Source organism: Octodon degus, unplaced genomic scaffold, assembly GCF_000260255.1.
Source record: "Octodon degus isolate 3935 unplaced genomic scaffold, OctDeg1.0 scaffold00066, whole genome shotgun sequence".
Classification (NCBI taxonomy): Eukaryota; Metazoa; Chordata; class Mammalia; order Rodentia; family Octodontidae; genus Octodon; species Octodon degus.
Genome location: NW_004524642.1, coordinates 13,262,963 through 13,281,548, shown reverse-complemented (window position 1 = coordinate 13,281,548; position 18,586 = coordinate 13,262,963). Strand labels below are relative to the sequence as shown.

Here is an 18,586-nt window from a genome sequence, read left to right as displayed (position 1 = left end):
TAAGTAGGTGCTTTAGACCACTGAGCCATCTCTCCAGCCCCCTCTAAGTGGTTTTAAAAAATATTTCCCTGTAGCATTTTCACAATTCTGTTGTCTACCTAACATTAAATTTTTTAAATAAAAGTAAACCAGTAATTTGAGTACAATTTTGGTCTTGTGGATCTCTTCTAAATTTTAAGAAGGCTTCTTTTTATCAGGAATTAATATTCTGTTACAATGATAATAGTATTTTTCTTAATTTTTTTTACTCTATGTATCAACATTCAGAGAGTTGGATTGAGCATATTCGTAAGTAAAATTTTTGATTATATATTTTACTTTGGTGTCATTGAGCTCTCAGGTCCATATAGGTTAATGGATATGACCTTACCATTTTGTGTTACCTTCAACTTTAATCATTTTCTATATTTTAACCCCTGCAACCTTCAATAATTTAAATGTACAGACTTCTTCAACATGTACTGCTTAATGTCACTTGGAAAAAAATTGACTTTATTTTCATCTATCTTTTATCAGTTTTCCTTGATAAGTAGAAACTATATTCATTGTAGAACATTGCAGCATGTAGAAAATCAGAAATAGATAAGGTGGTGAAAATGAGCTCATTTCTGTACCTGCTTGTCAGCCTATCTATTCTGCATATGTACATGTTTAAATTGAATTGGGATCATACTATTTTGGAATCTTTTTGTTTAACCTTAAACTATTGTGAACTTTTTTTTTTTTTAATGCCTTTAAATATTTTAATGATGGCAAATGCTGTTTGACAAATGTATCCATGTCAGTTTATTTAGTTTGGTTGCTGGGTATATAGACATTTTTCTTTTTATTTTGTTATTAGATTTGACATATTTATATAGAATATAGCATTTTGAAATTGTACAAAGCTTCAGATTGGTAGTACTTATATATTTTCGCATTTGGTAAAAACAGGCTTGCTAATTTGACAATTTTTAAAAATATTATTTTGTTTTATAGAAATTTTGAAAATTATGATAGAAATGTTTTTACCTCATATGAACCACTTGACATTGGAACAGACTTTCTTTTCCCAAGTGTTACCAAAGGTATAGTATTGCTGTCTTATCTACATGTTATAAAGGTTCTTGAAATCTAGCCTGTTTTACATTATTCAGTCTTAATTGTGGCTCTAGTTCATCAAACATACTTGATGTATAAGTAGTAAGAAATAATAGATCATATGGGTGTGACTGAGCACTTGTTTTCAGGTTTTACTAATTGATGTCTTTACTATAATTGAATTTAAATTGTGGTTAATTTTTAAATAGTCACATAAAATGAGTCAGTGAAAGTCTGTGATGGACTGTACAAGTCCTTTTGTCATGTTTATTAATAATCAGTGAATTTCAGTGTTTAGAAAAACAGAACCAAAATTTATTGAAGAAGTCTTAGAAGAGAAAAAACTAAAGTGTTGGGAAAATCAAGTAACTAAAAGAAAACATTAAGTTCACAAACTATTATTATTAGTTTTTACGTCTATATGTTATACTATTTCTCTGAAAATCTTAGTCATACTTTTAATGAAAGGTACTAAAAGTCCGTCCTAACAAAATGAAACATTCATTATACTTTATATAATAAGTTTAGCTTTTAAATAAGTATCAGAATTCCTTTTATTGTATTTGAGTACTCTATTTGAAAAGTTTCTTAGAATTTGTAGTTTATCACCAAAAAACACCTTGTAAGTGAAAACAAGATTGTGACTATTAACTGGCCTGTGGAAAGCAGTAGCTCTTTATCTACAGTAACTTTAACTTTGTGTTGTGGCCTGCATTGTTATTTTTTAGGATTTGGTCCATTTAAATTATTTAGAAGTCTGAGTATTAAGGTATTAGTGTGGTTATGTTTTTATAGACAAAAAGCTTGATTATAGGTTTATATACTGTACCCCTAATTCAGCAGGGACATTTTTAATTGATCTACAAAGGTGAAAAGCCAGAATGTAAGTAAGTAGTACAAATTCATTACCACAACCAGAATATACCTTTGTGGAAGTCCATATGAATATTGGTTGGGCAATTTTTTTTTTTTTTTTTTTTTTAGACAGGTTCTCACTATGTAGTTCCAGCTGACCTTGAGCTCAGGTCAGTCCTCCTCCTTCAATGTCCTGAGTGCTAGGATTATAGGTGTGTTCCACTGTCACTCTTGGCATTCGTATTTTATTGTGTAGAGTAGGCTTTATATTTGTTGTATCCCAAAATGAACTTTGAGTTTATATTCAAGCCACAGAAATGGAAGGTAAATCAATATTTGAGGCTTTTTTTTTTTTTTTTTTTGAGATTGCATTAATATATAAATATATTTTAGGTGTAGTTTTTACTTAACTAGGTACAATTGCAAAGTTAGACAGTACCCAGTAGATGTTACTAGTACAAAATCATCATTGGCCACACGTGGTGGCACATGACTGTAATACCACCACTTGGAAGGCAAATTTGAGGCCAGTATATGCTACAAAATGAGCTCAGGGCCAGCCCGAGCTATGTAGAGAGACCCTGTCTCAAAAAGACAAACAAAAAATCAATATGGTATTAGCCTTTAAAAAAAAAAAAAATCCTTGGCTGGGTATGGTGGTACCTATGTGTAATCCCAGCACTCTAGGAGATTGAGGTAAAAGAATCTAAATTTTAGTCCACCCTGGGCAACTTAGTGACTGGCACACTGTTTAAAAAAGGTTAGAGATGTAAATCAGTGCAAAGGCCCTAGGTTAAATTACCAGTACTTCAAACAAAACAAAGACAACCTTTACTAATGATTTTTATTTTTCTGATTTATTTATAACCCAATTTGTTTTCACAGACTGTAAAATTATTTGATGAGATGATGTATGAATTAACCACTCAAGCCAGGGGATTGTCAAGCCAAAATGTAGAAATTCAGACCACGCTAAGGAATATTTTACAAGTGAGTCAAATGATTGGGAAGCATAGGTAGAAAGTGAAAAATGTTGTGCTAATATTGATTTGCCAGGTAATCCTTATGTAATGGCCTGATGCTGGAAGTAGTCTTGGGGGAATTAGCAATTTGAATACAGAACGATGAATATGAATTTTTTAATACAATTTTATGTTGGTTAAATATATACATTCTTATGAAAAGATAAGTTAGGTTAGCATGCCCTCCCTCTAATTTTCAAGGGTTATGTGTGGAATACTTGTTAGGTGCTTTGTGCCATGGTCTAAGATTCCACATGGCTTACCAATTATTCCAACACTGTATTGGTAGTTCTTTGGTAGACAAGTTCTGTGAAGAAGGAAACAGCATCTGCTATATCCCTAACATCCAGCATACTGTATGATACATCAAATGTCTTTCCTTATTTTCAGACAATGGTGCAGGTCTTAGGAGCTCTTACAGGATGTGTTCAGCATGTCTGTGCCGCACAGGAATCCATCATGCTAGAAAATATTCATAGTCTCCCCTCCTCTATCCTTCATGTAATCAAAAGTACTTTTGTTCATTGCAAGGTGAGTAACAGGTCTTGGTCACCTTAAATCAGCCTAGAATCAGTATGTGTGTGTGTGTGGGGGTGGTCTGAGTAAAATAGCATCTATAAGGGCTGGGGAGATAGCTCAGTAGAATAAGTGCTTGCTTGGCAAGCGCAAGGGCCTGAGTTCAATCCCCAGTTCCACCCCCCAAAAAAATAATAGCATCTACATAAGATTCTGCATTTTAGTTAGTGTTATTAGGATGGTCTTTTCCTCAGTACAGAGAGCATAGATGCAGTAATTACTTCAAAATAAATTGTTATGTGGGTTGATTACCTATACAGTACGTACAGGAAGCTGTAATATGGTAATCATGCACAGTGAAACCTCAGGTTACAGTTGGCCTAACAACTTGGATTATGCTTCCAGATGATCTCAGATATAGATTTAGCTCTGTATCTGGATTCTGGACAAGTTCTGGGAGGAACATTACAGTATCCCTGTTTCCATATTTTCATCCATTAATTGAAAAATCCCAGGCTGGGATTTTTAAGGATACTGAGATCTGTCTCTATATAGTAGAGAGACTTTGAAAACTGAATGGAGGAGCATGAACCTTCAGTTAACAACTTGAGTTGCCACCAGCCCTTGTGAATGAATTGAGTTACAGGTTTAGTGGCTTCATGAGCAAGTTGTCTAGAGAATGGGCTTTAGACAGTGAGACACTACCTATCATTTGCCACACCTATTGACTGGATCTCCAGTTACCCTGCATACAATTAATGCTCAGAACAAAACTAGAACTTCAGAAATTTTTTTTAAAAGCCCAGTGGTGTGCCAGTGCACTCTAAATGAAGCCTGCCCAATGAATACCAGACACACTCATGGCCCTGATGCTAAGAGGGACCATCTACTCCTGCCTTGTCACCATCTACATAGCCCTGCATCCCAGAAACAAATGAATTAGGCTGCAGAGGACTCACTGGCTTGTTGGCATAAACTTTTGGATTTTTCTCTTTTCTTCATTTGGATAGTTTACTTAACATTTTGCAAAGATACGAAGACAGTATTTTGGTTTATGGAATGGTTTTTATATAGCCCATCAGACATGAGAGCAGTTTGACATTAAAGAAGAGCAGTTGTTTAAAGAAAAGACCATGTGCACAGTGTGTGGGCTCCTGATTTCCCCAGAGGTTCTAGATGAAGGTGGCACACAGGCTCATTTGTGTCAGTCTGTGTTGATGTCCTTGGGGGTTGGGATTGTGTTTTTAAGCATGGAGCCTTTCTGGATCTAGATGAGACTAAAGACCAGGTGCATAAAATGAGTGCATGAAATCACTTTGGAAATTGTTTCATCTTGCAGTAAAATGTAAATGGAAATTACTTACAGCCTGTCTATATTCATTATGTAGTTTGTTTCAAAGGGCTGTGTGCTTCATCTAAGATCTTTAGTGAAATTTTATGTGTAACTGTATATTACTCTACTATGGAGCAGAAATAGAGTACACTTGTTTAGTATTGCATTTTATGTACTTTTTTTAATTAGATTTTATTGGTACATTTTAGATATATATATAACAATCACATTTGTTATAGAGAATTTGTTCCGATACATAATATAACTTTTTTCTCATTCCTCTTCAACCCCTTTTTCCTCCCCATTTACAATACCTTGTTTCCATATTTTCCTTTTTTTTTTTTTTACTTTTCCCTTCTTTTCCCCTCTGCTTTCCCTTATTCTCCTCCCCATTTGAACATTTTCTTCCTATTTCACAATACCTATTATACATTTTGGTCTTTGTGTTTTTGGTTATTCATGCCAGAGAACAATGTGGTATTTACATGTGTGTCCTGATTTATTTCATTTAAAACTATGGTCTCTAGGAACATCCATTTATTGAGAATTCTCAAGTATATTCTTCTTTGTGGTATAGTAGTACTACATTGTTTTAAAAAACAAAAATCTTTTTCTATTCAGCAGTTGCTGAGCTCTTGGGTTGTTTCCAAGATGTAGCTATTAAAAACTGTGCCACTATAAACATAGGTATTCATATATCACTGTGGTGTAATACTTTTCATTCTTTTCGGAAGATAACCAGGAGAGGAATGACTGGACCCACTAATCTTAATTTTTTGAGAAATAACCACAGTGAATTCCAAAGTGGTTGTCTACACAGTAGTCTACACTTTCACCAGCAGTGGAGAAAGATTCCTTTTTCTCCCATGGCCCAGCCAGTGTTGTTATTGATTGATTTCTTGATAACAGACATTCCAGAGATGGAATCCGTGTTATTTTAATATGCATCTCTCAAAGGATGGGTGATTTTTACATTTTTCTTTTAACTTCCTGTTTGTGTTCTTGCAGAAACGTATATTCATCTCAAATGCCCATTTTTGGATTGGGTCTTTAAATTTGGTATATCTGATTTTTTTTTTTTTTTTTAAGTTTTCTCTGTGTTTTCCATAGTAATTTTTAGTCGGAGGAAAAACTGGCAAACTTTTTTTTTTTTTGCCACATTGTGGATTGTCTCTTCATTCTGTTGGTGGTTTTTCTTGCTGTGCAAAAGCTTTTCAATAAGATGAAATTTCAGTTGTTGATTCTTTCTGATAATTCCTGTGTAAGCAGGGTTTTATTTATAGTCTTCACCTATACCAGTGTCTTCAAGAGTTTTACCTATTCCATCTTCCAGCAGATTTAGTGTTTCATTTTTAATATTTAGATCTTTGATCCATTTTGAATTTAGTTTAATGCATGGTAAAGGTATGGGTCCAGTTTTAATCTTCAGCATCTGCAAAGCCAGTTTTTCCAGCACAATTTTTTTTAAAGATAAAATAGAGGTATAAGCAATGATATAGCATTAGAAATGATACAAGATTTCACTAAGCAAAGTACTAAGAATTCAACAGTGATTGCTATTTACATAATGCTATCTTCAAGGTAGTTTGTTCATATTACCAGATTTAAGCATGTGAGATTCATTTAAAAAAAAAAAAAAAAAAAAAAAAAAAAACACAATAACAAGTTATAAGAAATTCAAAAGAGAAAAAAATCAGGGTTAAAAAACAAAGTTTAAGCAGTAACTGCTCCTTGCAAAAGACCAGCAGAAATTGACAATACAATTATAAACTATTCTACATAATATACATCTTTTTCTCTTCTTACTTTTGTCCTTTTCCTGATCCCAGTTTTTTCTTCCATTGGACAAATTCTTTCCCTTTCACTGTATCTTTTGTAACACTTTGGCGGAACCAGGGATTGAACTCAGACCCTTGCACTTGCTAGGGAAGTGCTTATTCCACTGAGCCATCTCCCCAGCTCCTCACTGTATCTTTTGTACCTTTTACATTTTACTCTTTAAAGTTCTCACACTAGCAAGATAATACGATGTTTGCACATGTGGATCTGATTTATTTCACTTACCAATATAGACTAGCAGCATCCATTTATCTACAAAAACCTCAAATTTATCTTTTTTTAAGAGGTAAATAATACTCCATTGTGTAAAAGTACTGTATCGTTTTTATCCATTATGCAGCTGATGGGTATTTGAGTTGTTTCCAAGATTTAGCTTTGATAAATTGTGCTACTATAAATGGGTGCACATATATTGCTATGGTATGATGATTTCAGTTCTTTTGGAAAAATATCTAAGAGGGGAATAGCTGGCTTTAATGGGACCTCCAATCCTAGCTTTTTGAGGAATCTCCGTACTGATTTCCATAATGGTTATTCCAGCCTACACTCCCACTAACAGTGGAGAAGGGTTCTTTTTTTTCCCACAGCCTCTCCAGCATTTGTTATTGGTTTGCTTCTTAATGATAGCCAATCTTTTGCATCTCTTGAATGTCCAATGATCTTGAACATTTTTTTCATATAATTATTTGCCATTTGTACCTCTTTATTTGTGACATGTATATTTATCTCAGATGCCCATTTTTGGATTTGGTCTTGGAATTTTGATGGCCTGATTTATTTAATTTTTCATATGTTCTAGATAGTCCTTTGTCTGACAGATAGTCTGCTATAATTGTTTCCCATTTCCTGGGTTTTCTTTTTACTCTATTGTTGATTTCTTCTGATGTTTAGAAGCTTTTCAAAAAGATGAGATCCCAATTGTTGATTCTTTGAAGTATTTCCCATGCAGAACTCACATTGTAGCCCAGGCTGGCTTTGAAATTAGAACATCTTCCTACCTCAGCCTCCCAAGTGCTGGGATTACAGGAATGCGCCACCATGCCCAGCACCTAGACTAGTATCTTCTTGATGTAACTGTACCACAGATTCTGGTTTATATTCTAAATGTAATAATGCCTTAAATTATGATTTTTTGACTGGAATATTGCATGCATAAGAACTGAATGGTTATGTGGAAGTCATAAAAAGGCCTTTTGGTGTATTGAGTTTTTTTAATTCCTAAATTATAGGATTTATGTTGGTCACAGTGATGCTGAAATTATTCTGCCATATAGAATTGGTAGATCAGCGATTGATCAGCTTAGTGATTTGGTTCCTGAACTTCTCTTTACACAGGGGACTTAACCCTTAGCCTATTTATACATTCCCAAATCCACTTTAAGGCAGAAAATGTGGATTAGAATTTGTTGGACCCATGCAGTGTTGGTACTGCTATTTTTGGACAAATGAAATCAGTTAATACTTTTTTTGGTAATGATATTAAAATATGTACTTGAGCAAATGTTATTTACCTTTTAATTTAGTTAATTTTTGTATTTAGTACAGGGTCTCATTACACAGATTGGACTGGTAGTGATCCTTCTGTTTACGGCCTCCCAAGCACTGGGATAACAAGCGCAGGCCACCATGCCCAGTCTTAATTGCCATCTCTCTGCCTACAGTTTAATCTGCTGAGTTATCTGGCCAGCCCCTTTTAATTTTATAATTGAAAGACAAGTTACTTTATGCATGAGTGTACCTCTAAAAGTACATTACATAAGTGGATATTTACTAAGTATGTGAAATTTGAGTCAGCTAAAAACTACACTTATAAACTCTGATAGTATGAATTAAAGTATGTTTGGCTTTTGTCTTGAGCTTAGTATGACTTGTTTTTCTCTCATTCTTGTATTTGCTGATCAGAATAGCGACTCTGTATATTCTGGGCGTTTACACCTAGTTTCAGACCTTCTCCAGGCACTCTTTAAAGAAGCCTATTCTCTTCAGAAGCAGCTGATGGAGCTGCTGGACATGGTTTGCATGGACCCTTTACTAGATGAGAATGATGATGTTTTGAATATGGTACTAGGTAAGTGAAGAAAACTTAGTACATAAGGTAAGGTGATAATTCATGTAGCAGGTAAATTATTACATTTAAGATAGGTCTTAGTCTTTGGTGCCTTAACATAGATTTGTGTTTTTAGTTAAAGCTTATATTAATTTATAGCTTCTAAACTGGTCTGTATTCAAAGATAGTAGCTTTAGAGTTTTTTCACCATATCCAAAAGCAAGAAGTACAGATTACATTCTTTCCTAGAACATACACAACTACATGTATATGATTCTGAATATGTATGTGCACACTACCAGATATGTATTTATTTGTTATAATGAGGTAAGACTCATTTTTATATATGATATACTTCATTTTTTTTAATCCCTCCTTTGATTATCCTGATGCTAGGAGTGGACCAGCGTCACTGCCCAGCTACACTAGCTTATTTTTGAAGAGATTGGTGATTGTAACCACCTTTTTTGATTTTATCACTCAGTAATAGATTATGGCCCAGATAAGATATAAGGGCACTGATTAAATTCTTAACTTTGTTACATAAAGAGAATAGCTGAGTTTTGTGTCCTTGTTAAGTACTACCTTTTGTTTTCTAACAAAGCATCCCAAAACTTAGTTTAAAACAACCACTATTTTATTTTTTCCTTATTCTGAGTCTGCATTTTAGGCTGGGATCAGCTGGGCCCACATAGTGCACCTCAGCTCACTCATGTGTTTGTAGCCAGTGACTTAACTCACATCTGACTGTCAGCAGAGGCAGAAGCATTGACAAAGTCTGATGTGGCATGTCATGTGGACTAACCTGGGCTTGGTCACCTTATGATCTCCGCGTTTCTCAAAGGGCAAGTTGTAGTATACAAGTACTTTACAGATTTCTACTTGCCTCACTTTTATTGTTCCCTTTGTCAAATCAGATCATGGGGCTATGCTCAAAGTTGGTGGGAAAGAGTATGGATATAAGAAGGGCAATTCTGGGGCTGGTGAGATGGCTCAGTGGTCTAAAGCACCTACTTAGAACAAACTAAGCCAAGCAAAGCACAGGGACCGCAGTTCGATCCCCCAGCACCACATGCCAGCCAGCCCCGCCCCCTGGTGGGCTGAGCTGGCCACACACACACACACACACTAAATAAATAAATAAAATTAAAAAAAAAATTAAAAATTTATAAAAAAAAAAAAAAAAAGAAGGGCAATTCTGGCTATTTGTACAAATTCTCTACCACATGCGGAGAAAACGCTTACATAAATACTGAATAAGTTAACTTTCACGCTTCTTTGGTAGTTTTTCTTCTCTAGCAGTTTGTCACTTTGAATGAAAATTGTAACTAGGATATTTTGATTATAATAGGGCACAGTCTTTTTTTAAAATGAATTTAAGACAGGGTCTCACTATGTAGGTTGGATTGTAGTGATCCTCCTCTTTTCAGCCTCCCAAGGGCTAGGATTACAAGTGCATGCCACCACACCCAGTCTCAATCACTGTCTCAGCATGCTCTGGGGGCAGGGCCAGCATAGCATGCAGGGGATCAAACCCCGGCCACAGGGCTTTAGTCCGGTGAGCTACCTTGCTGGCCCTACAGCTTTTCTTTTCTGTGTGTGTGTGTGTGTGTGTGTCCGTGCGTGCGTGTGTGTGCTGTGCATGCGCGCACGTGTGCACGTTCCTATGTGCATATGTTACCAGGTATTGAACTCAGGACCTTATGGTTTGCCAGACAAGCATTTAAATTCCACTGAGCTGTCACTCCAGCCTGGGCACATTTTTTCTACTAAACCTTTTGTTAGTTTTATTTAAGTTAGGGGATAAGTGTAAATTTCAAAAGTTACATTTCCACAATTTGTAAGAACACTAAAAGTATGACATTTATTTTTAATTATTTTGAAACTATATTACTGATCTTAACTCAAATGTTGATTATTCATTTGGTTCTTTTAAAAATAGGAGAAAATCTCTCCATATGACACTTGAGTATCCTAAGAGATCTATTATTTTTCTTTATAGTTATTCATTCATTATTGGATATCTGCTCAGTTATTTCCAGTATGGATCACGCATTTCATGCCAATACTTGGAAGTTTATAATTAAGTAAGTTTGTTGGTTTTTACTTTTTTAGAAGATATTTCCTGTAACCCAAGTCCTAGTTTTCATATGTTCTTAGGATGCATTTTAGGAATTTTTTTGGGGGTGTGTGTGTGTGTTAGTGTCCCCTGACATTGTTGTCAGATAGTCTAGCTCTTTCACATGAAACTCACAAAGCAGTTTGGCTGTCTTTGGACTGTGAACCAGACTAGACTAGACTTCAGCCACCTACCTGCAGCTGCTATTGTTTAACCATAAAGTATCCTGTGTTTAAGCTTAATAAATGAGTCACTGTAATTAAAACTTATTATAATCCCTTCATTATATATCTATATTTGAATTGTTCAAATATACATCTTTTTAGAAACTTAACTTTCTGAAATTGGAGTGTTTTTGAGGTGTTATTAGGAAGCGTGCCTAAAGCATTCATCAGATTCTTAAGGGTGGGAGAAGACATGATTATAATGTAGAAATGATTAAGAAACTATTCATATACAGAAAATTGGACCTATAAATTAATGTTTATAGGTCTTCAGTGCTTTTCCTGAATCACCAGGATATTAGGTTGCCATGAAGTAAGGTGGTGTAAATCAGAGCATCCCCCTGGGAGCCATACTGCATGTCCTGAAATGTCTGAATCCTTTGGGCAGTTTGGCTAATCTCTCAGAACTTCAGTTTGATTATCTGAAAATGGATGTGATAAGCATAGTGCTTTCTTAATAATGTTGTAATGCATCCTCAATTCATCACTGATATATTTGGAACTATGTGTCACACAACAAGTGCTCAAAACTTACTTTTATCCTCATCCTCATCCTTGCCACTTTTCCTTCTCCTTCATGTTGTACTCAATAGTTACATTGCTCTTAAAAAATAAGTCAGGTCATGTTCCTCCACGTCTTCCAATCTACCTCGCTGCACCATCTTGTGCGGCCCTCTCCCTGCTCTTTGTACTCAATAGTTACATTGCTCTTAAAAAATAAGTCAGGTCATGTTCCTCCACGGCTTCCAGTCTACCTCGCTGCACCATCTTGTGCTGCCCTCTCCCTGCTCTTAGTTTCTCCCCAGATTTCCACATTCTGGCTCAGAGCCTGTCACTGTCACCTTTTCCTCTGTCAGAGATGCTCCTCCCTCAGCACCTGTCTGAGTTCACCGCTTACATGCTTTATAATTACAATTCTTTGATAGTGTCAGTTTAAGATCAGGTCTCTCTATTACAGCACTTTATACTTTATCTTCATAGTTAGCATGAATATGCTTATTTTAATGAACAGTCTGTCTCATGCTGGGCCAACAAATTCCATAGAGAGGAACACATATCCATTTGATTTACTGTTATCTCCAGGGCCTCATAGAGTGCCTGGCACATGGTAAAAATGTATTTATTGTTTTACAGAGGAAAAAAGAGCAACTTAAACATAACTGCTTCATAGGTAAAGTTAGTACATTGGATTATATGATGTCTAACATATACGTATGATGCATGGTAGGTTACATATTGTGTAAATATTTTTATGACCTAACTTACTTGATGTGTTACTTTTGGTGATTGTATTTTCCTTTTGTTTGTTTAGGCAGAGCCTTAAGCACCAGTCAGTTATAAAGAGCCAATTGAAACACAAAGATATAATTACTAGTTTATATGAAGATATGCTTTTCAGTTTCCATTCTTGTTTACAATTAGCTGAATCGATGCCACTTTCAGATGCACAGGTAAAATATTTACCAGTACTTTTAACCAATAGTTCTTATTTCCTTTGGCAGTTACTAAATCTCATTTAAACACATGGATCACTCTACTTAAGGGGATTTTATTACTCTATTTAAGGGGATTTTAATCCCTTAAGGAAGACTCCCTTCTTCCTCCTTACCTTCCTTCAACTTACTCTTTCCCTTCCTTCTTGTCTTTTTTCCTTTCTTCCCTCTTTCTTCTCTCTTCCCTCCTTGTCTTACTTCACAACCCATAATTATTTTTAATCCAAAACATTGTTTTGTATTCCTAACTGGTGTCATCACCTCTAACATCTACCCCTCCTTCTTCTTTACATATTAACTACTTGGTGAAGGCATACATTTAAGCTTGAGATATACTTACATTTATTTTGATTTCAAGAAGTTACAGGGGCCAGGGAGATGGCTCAGTGGAATAAGCGCTTCCCTGGCAAGTGCAAGGGCCTGAGTTCAATCCTCGGTTCCGCAAAAAAAAAAAGTTACAGTGTTGAATTGGCATACCATTTATGAAAATTGTGCTTTGTAAATCTGTAATATAGTTTGGAAACATTGTAGGTCACATTCCTTTAATAATAATTCTACATAGTGCTTTTGTTCTTAGACAAACTCTTATTTTGTTTTTGTTCTATAGTCCTAAATTATAGGATTAGCAGTACTCAGGACCTAAGAGTTTCCCATGGTGTAATAACTTTGGTGGGGATATGAACTGAAGGGTTCCTCCTAGAGTAGCAGCAACGCAGCCCTCCTCCTGTGGAACTGCAAGGAGGTCCAGGGACTGTGTGTCTTATCTTCTTCCAGGTGAGGTACTACAGGAAGGGAGGAGTGGAGAGTCCTCTAAGGCCCAAGCTGGTGGCACTTCTGGAGAAGGGTGGTGTGGGAGGGCAGGCCCTAGATGAGTGTGGAGCTTGGAAAAGGAGTTCTGAACATGGTAGGCAGGAAGTACAAAGCTTTAGGAAGACTTTTGTCTTCTTCTCTTCTTTTTCACTGTTCTCCCTTTAAATCACTTGTTTTCTCTTCTTTGTTCCATCTTTTTCATTTACCCTCTCTGACCCTCTCATCTTGTTGAAAGAGATGTTACTTGGTTGAATATCCTGATCTTTCAGTGTCACCAAGGTTCTTCACCTGTCTGCCTTTACCCTGTGTAAACTGTCTTTAACCCCAGCCTCCCCTTTCCTGTTTTCTCTATGTCCATGTTGATGTCACAGACCCTCAGCAAGTCCTATAATTTAGGACTATAATTGGAGAGCAAGATTAGACAGATTCCCAGAGAGGAGTGAGGTGAGGAAAGCCAAGTAACAGTGCAATGTGTGGGGCAGGAGGAACTGAAGTCTGGGGGAACCTTGCCAGGGTAGCTACTTGTATATAGAGTGCCTTAGTTTAAAAATGTTACATAAACTGCTGATACCCGTGAATCAGAGAATTAAGTTGATTTCAAGCTGATTGCATCTTCACATTTTATGTACTTGTGCACACGAGTCATGAATATGAGCAGCTCCACTTCCATTTTCTGACCTGCAGTTCTGAGCTTGATTGTGGCATTTCTCTATTCTGACTCTATAAACTTGTCCACAGTGCCCTCTGCTGTCCACTATTAATACTTATTTAGGAATCAGAATTTTTCAAGCAATTAGTACCTTTGTTCTTGGTTTGTTTGGGGTACTGCAAACAAAATAATGTACTACTTATTGTATGATTATAATTTTTGAAATACCTATATTACCATTTGGTATTTGCTTGCTCCTAACAATAATATAAAGAATAATTATATTTGCTTGGAAAAATTTTTTGTGGTGTTAAGAGATCTTCTTAGGAAAATACAAATGTAGCTAACTTTGTATCTTTTGTCATGCTTTCTTGTATATTTTCTTTTTTCGTGGGGGACAGGATAATGCTGACTACAAATTATTTCAGAAAACACTCAAATTGTGTCGTTTCTTTGCCAATTCACTTTTGCACTACACTAAGGTAAGGCCTATGTTTTAATAATGCAGAATTGTTAAACCTGCACACTAAATTATCAGTTGTACTTTTAAAATGATTCTTACTAAAACCAGTCTTTTGCAGTTACTTTGTTAAGTGTATTTTTAAAGGTTTTAAAAAATACTATACTGGATGGGGCCAGCCAGATAGCTGAGTGGATTAAAGCGTCTGCTTAGGCAGGCTTAGGGGTTTGACCCTGGCATGCCGGCCCCACCTCCAAGGCACAGTGAGGAGGTGACTGAGACTGGATGTGGTGGTGCAGGCCTCTAATCCCAGTGCTTGGGAGGCTGAAAACATGAGGATCACTACCAGTCTTATGTGTGTAAGTGAGGCCCTACAGACCTTGTACTAAATACATTAAAAAAAAAAAAAAAAAAAAAAAAAAATTGGGGCCGGGGAGATGGCTCAGTGGAATAAGCACTGCCCTGGCAAGTGGAAGGGCCAGAATTCAATCCCCAGTTCTGCCAAAAAACAAACAAATTTAAAAAAAAAAAAAGCTATACTGTAAATTTCTTTATTGAGTACCTGCTATTAAGTTGCTACTATCATTTTAATTCTGTTGTCTAAAAAAATTAGTTTTACATGTAAATAAATTATTTCCATAAGTATATCAATTTTCAGAAACTATTTCAGTTTGCCTTTACCATTTACAATTTATTTCTGGTATAGTTCTATGTTGTTAAAATTTAAGCTAAGCCTTTGAAATCGACAATTTAGATGAGATCTGCATTCTTGGGAGTCATCAGAATAGCAGTGATAGTTCATGTTACATGAATAGAATAAAAAAGTATCTGGGGAGGTTAATATTTAAAGAGAATAAGAGACAAAGAAAGAAAAGTATTAATATATGTTAATGACTTTTTGAAAAACATTGTGCACATTGAATGTAGTTTCAACCTGTCTACCTTCTTTGTCAAGAAGATAAGAATCTGCAGCATTTTTGTTTTAGTCAGAATTCTGTAGTCCCTGCCTTGGCTGCCAATGTATTGCTATCCTGTTTGTCAGCTTCTTGTGTTGGGTTCCTTGTAGCTTACAGGGGTGTTCTGGGGTCAGAGATAGACCGAAAGAAGGGCCCCCACCCTTCATCACCCATCTAATATTTGGTTGGTATGTAGAAGATATAAATCTCAATAATTATGACTTTAAAAAATTTTTTTTCAAGTTGATCATAAAGGTTTATCCTGTATCTTATATTTTAATATATGCCATTACTTCCTGAGAGACAGCCTAGATGTAATAGTGTAAAAATCACTTACCTTCAGTTAAGTCCAAGCCTTACTGATTTTTAGTTATGTGACAAAGTTATTTGATATCAGAGTTTCAGCTTTCTAGTCTGTGAAATGAAGATAAAAACATGTAACAAGTTTTTTGAGAAGGCTAAAACAAAGTAACTTGTGTGAATTGTTACCAGGTTTTAGGGTTCTAGAGCCTCCTTTTGGAGGTGGTTTCTAGGTTCTTTCTGTCCTGAGTGAATAAAACAAGCAGAAAATGATGGCAGATTTTCACATTTATTAGTGGTAGAAAGAATAAACAACAAAGGAAAAATTAAAAATGAAGGGAGAAACTGGCTTTGGAGTAAAGGAGGAAAAATAAAAATATAAAAATAAAAGTACATGCAAGGGAAAGGGTGGGCTATCTGGAGGAAAGCCAATGGGGAATCCTTCATGACATCTGTGTGTGCTTTCCTTTTTTCGTATTTTCCCATGCTTATAATCAGACACACATTTTATCTTATCACGGCCCTGCTAGGGTTTTCATAGGCAGTCCATGTAAGGGGCCCAGAGAATTGTTTGCCCATGTGTTCTAGGATCTGGTCATGCCTTTCTTCCCAGCCGTGGAGGCCACATCATATCTTTCTGTCTCAGAATTACTTGGTACATGTCTGGTTGTATTTTATGTGCTCATAGTAGTTTTTAGCTTCCAATTGTGGTTATGATGTTGTGTCCTAACAGTAAAGAATCTCAGATACTTAGCCTCATCCTTTTCATTCTGATGTAAGACTTTTTTTTTAATGTGACACATCCTTTATTTTGAATGTCTTTGGAAGAGGATATATATAAGAACATAATGTTATGCAAAGAATGAATAGCACTTTTTTATTTTAGGAATTTCTTCCTTTCCTCTCTGATTCCTGCTGTACATTGCACCAGCTTTATCTTCAGATATACAGGTAAAAAGTATGCTTTATAATTTAAATGTAATAATTCAGAGTTTAAGTTGACATTTTAAAACAAAGTGTCAGTAATTTTTCATATTTTAATGATTTGCTTGCTTAAAATAATTGGAGATGAGCAATATGTTTTATATTGAGATGTTGCTTTTTGTTTGTTTTGGTAGATCTAAAAGTAAAAGAAAGGAGTACTAAGCTTAAAATCAAGTCATCAGAAGTTATGCAAACCATAGTTTGGAAAACAGTTTTTCAGAGAAAATAGCTGAACAGAATGGCTGTTACATGTGGCATAGGTGTAGGCCCAAAAGGAGAGGAGAGGTTGTATATTAAAATTTAAAGCACTCGGGAGATAGCTCAGTGGTATAAGTACCTGCCTGGCAAGCACAAGGTCCCGAGTTCAATTCCCATACCACACACATACACACAAAGTATTGATTAAAATTTAAAGACAAAAATGGGTGCATGATTTGCAAATTTTTAAAATTTTTTATAGGATAATCCATAAAGTAACTGTATTTATGGAGTTTTGCTGTCCTTGGAAGGCACTGGGTTTTTTGTTGTTGTTGTTCATAAGAGATTTCTTTTTCTTCCTTCACAACTGGGAATTGGATTCAGGGCCTTTGCACTGGGCTATAATCCTCAGCCCTATTTTTTAGTTTTTAATTTTTATTTTTGAGAGAGTCTCCTTAAATTGCCCAAACTGAGTTCAAACTTTTAATCCTCCTATTTCACTCTCCAAGCATGCTGGGTTATCAGACATGTGCTAACGTGGCCCACTTTTATAGAATTTTTATAATTTATCATTCTCAGTAATGGATTTGTATTATTCATAAAATATTTTAAACTTTATCAACTAATATTATGATAGTAGTATTCCTAATGAAAATTTCAGAAGTACTTCAGATAGGCTGGTTGCTATCCTTAGACTAGAAGAGCGTAAGTTGGAGTTAAAGGTAAGCCTTCTTGAATTTTTATTTTGCTTCTGCTTGGCTTTATAGTATAGCTAAGACAGTTCTAGGCAAGTCAATAAACTTAGTGATTCATTTTTCTCATCTATAAAATGGGATAATAAGGGCTGGCCAGATAGCACAGCGGATTAAAGTTCCTGCTCAGGCAGATGCAGAGACCAGGGTTTGATCCCTAACGTGCCGTGCCGGCCCCACCCCTGGGGCGCATTGAGACTGACTGAGACTGGGCCTGGTGGCATGCACTTGTAATCCCAGTGTTTGGAAGGCTGAAAACAGGAGAATCACTGCAAGTCCAGTCTGTGAGACCCTATACTAAATATATTATAAAATAGAGAGGTAATAAGGGCATCAGGCCTGGTTTACAGGCCTGTATTCCCAGTACTGTGTGAGGCTGAGGCAGGAGGATCATAATGCAGCCTAGGCAACTTGGTAACACAGTGAAATGCTGTCTTAAGTTTTTTTTTTTAAAAAAGGTTAGGGTTGTAACTGAACTGGAAGATGCTGGATTTAATTCCCATTACCTACCCCCACAAAGCAGCTGCCTTACAGGGTTCTTCTTATAACTAAGTGAGATAATGTGTGCAAAGTTCCTGTTGTGGTAAACATTCAGTAAATGTTACTCTCTTTGTTGCTCACTACCCATATAGAGCTTAGAAGAGTACCTAGATGGAGGCAAGCATCTCTAGATTTGTTCAGCTGGCCTAGGAAGCCAGACTATGCAAGGAAAAGGTGTAGTACCAGTCAGGTTCTCCTATGTGTATATTAGCATTTTTAAAAATCTGTTAGTTTTATTGTACTTCTGTGAAATCTAAGTTGGGTGTAATATACCTTCTTTAAAAAGTATCATAATTTAGATGGGACTAATGACAACTGAACTGATACTACGAGTCTGATCTACGCAGTGAGACCCTGTAGACCGTGACCTAAAAAAAAAAAAAAAAAAAAAAAAAAAAAGGACACTCTC

At 35.8% G+C, this 18,586-nt stretch overlaps 1 protein-coding gene across 4 annotated transcripts in view; it reads left to right on the top strand.

Moving 5' to 3' along the window:
• The window catches only part of CUNH1orf112 (chromosome unknown C1orf112 homolog), a 54,295-nt gene that overhangs the window by 14,884 nt on the left and 20,825 nt on the right, over window positions 1-18,586 (top strand). For 3 of the 4 annotated variants that reach the window (XM_023719226.1, XM_004634840.2, XM_023719225.1), the window contains exons 2-10: window positions 249-288; window positions 979-1,067; window positions 2,821-2,925; window positions 3,348-3,488; window positions 8,548-8,713; window positions 10,695-10,779; window positions 12,348-12,486; window positions 14,389-14,469; window positions 16,590-16,654. In XM_023719226.1, the coding sequence (XP_023574994.1) occupies window positions 249-288; window positions 979-1,067; window positions 2,821-2,925; window positions 3,348-3,488; window positions 8,548-8,713; window positions 10,695-10,779; window positions 12,348-12,486; window positions 14,389-14,469; window positions 16,590-16,654 (911 nt within the window). The remainder of the gene's footprint in view (window positions 1-248; window positions 289-978; window positions 1,068-2,820; window positions 2,926-3,347; window positions 3,489-8,547; window positions 8,714-10,694; window positions 10,780-12,347; window positions 12,487-14,388; window positions 14,470-16,589; window positions 16,655-18,586) is intronic. The other variant, XM_023719227.1, reaches the window with a different exon arrangement.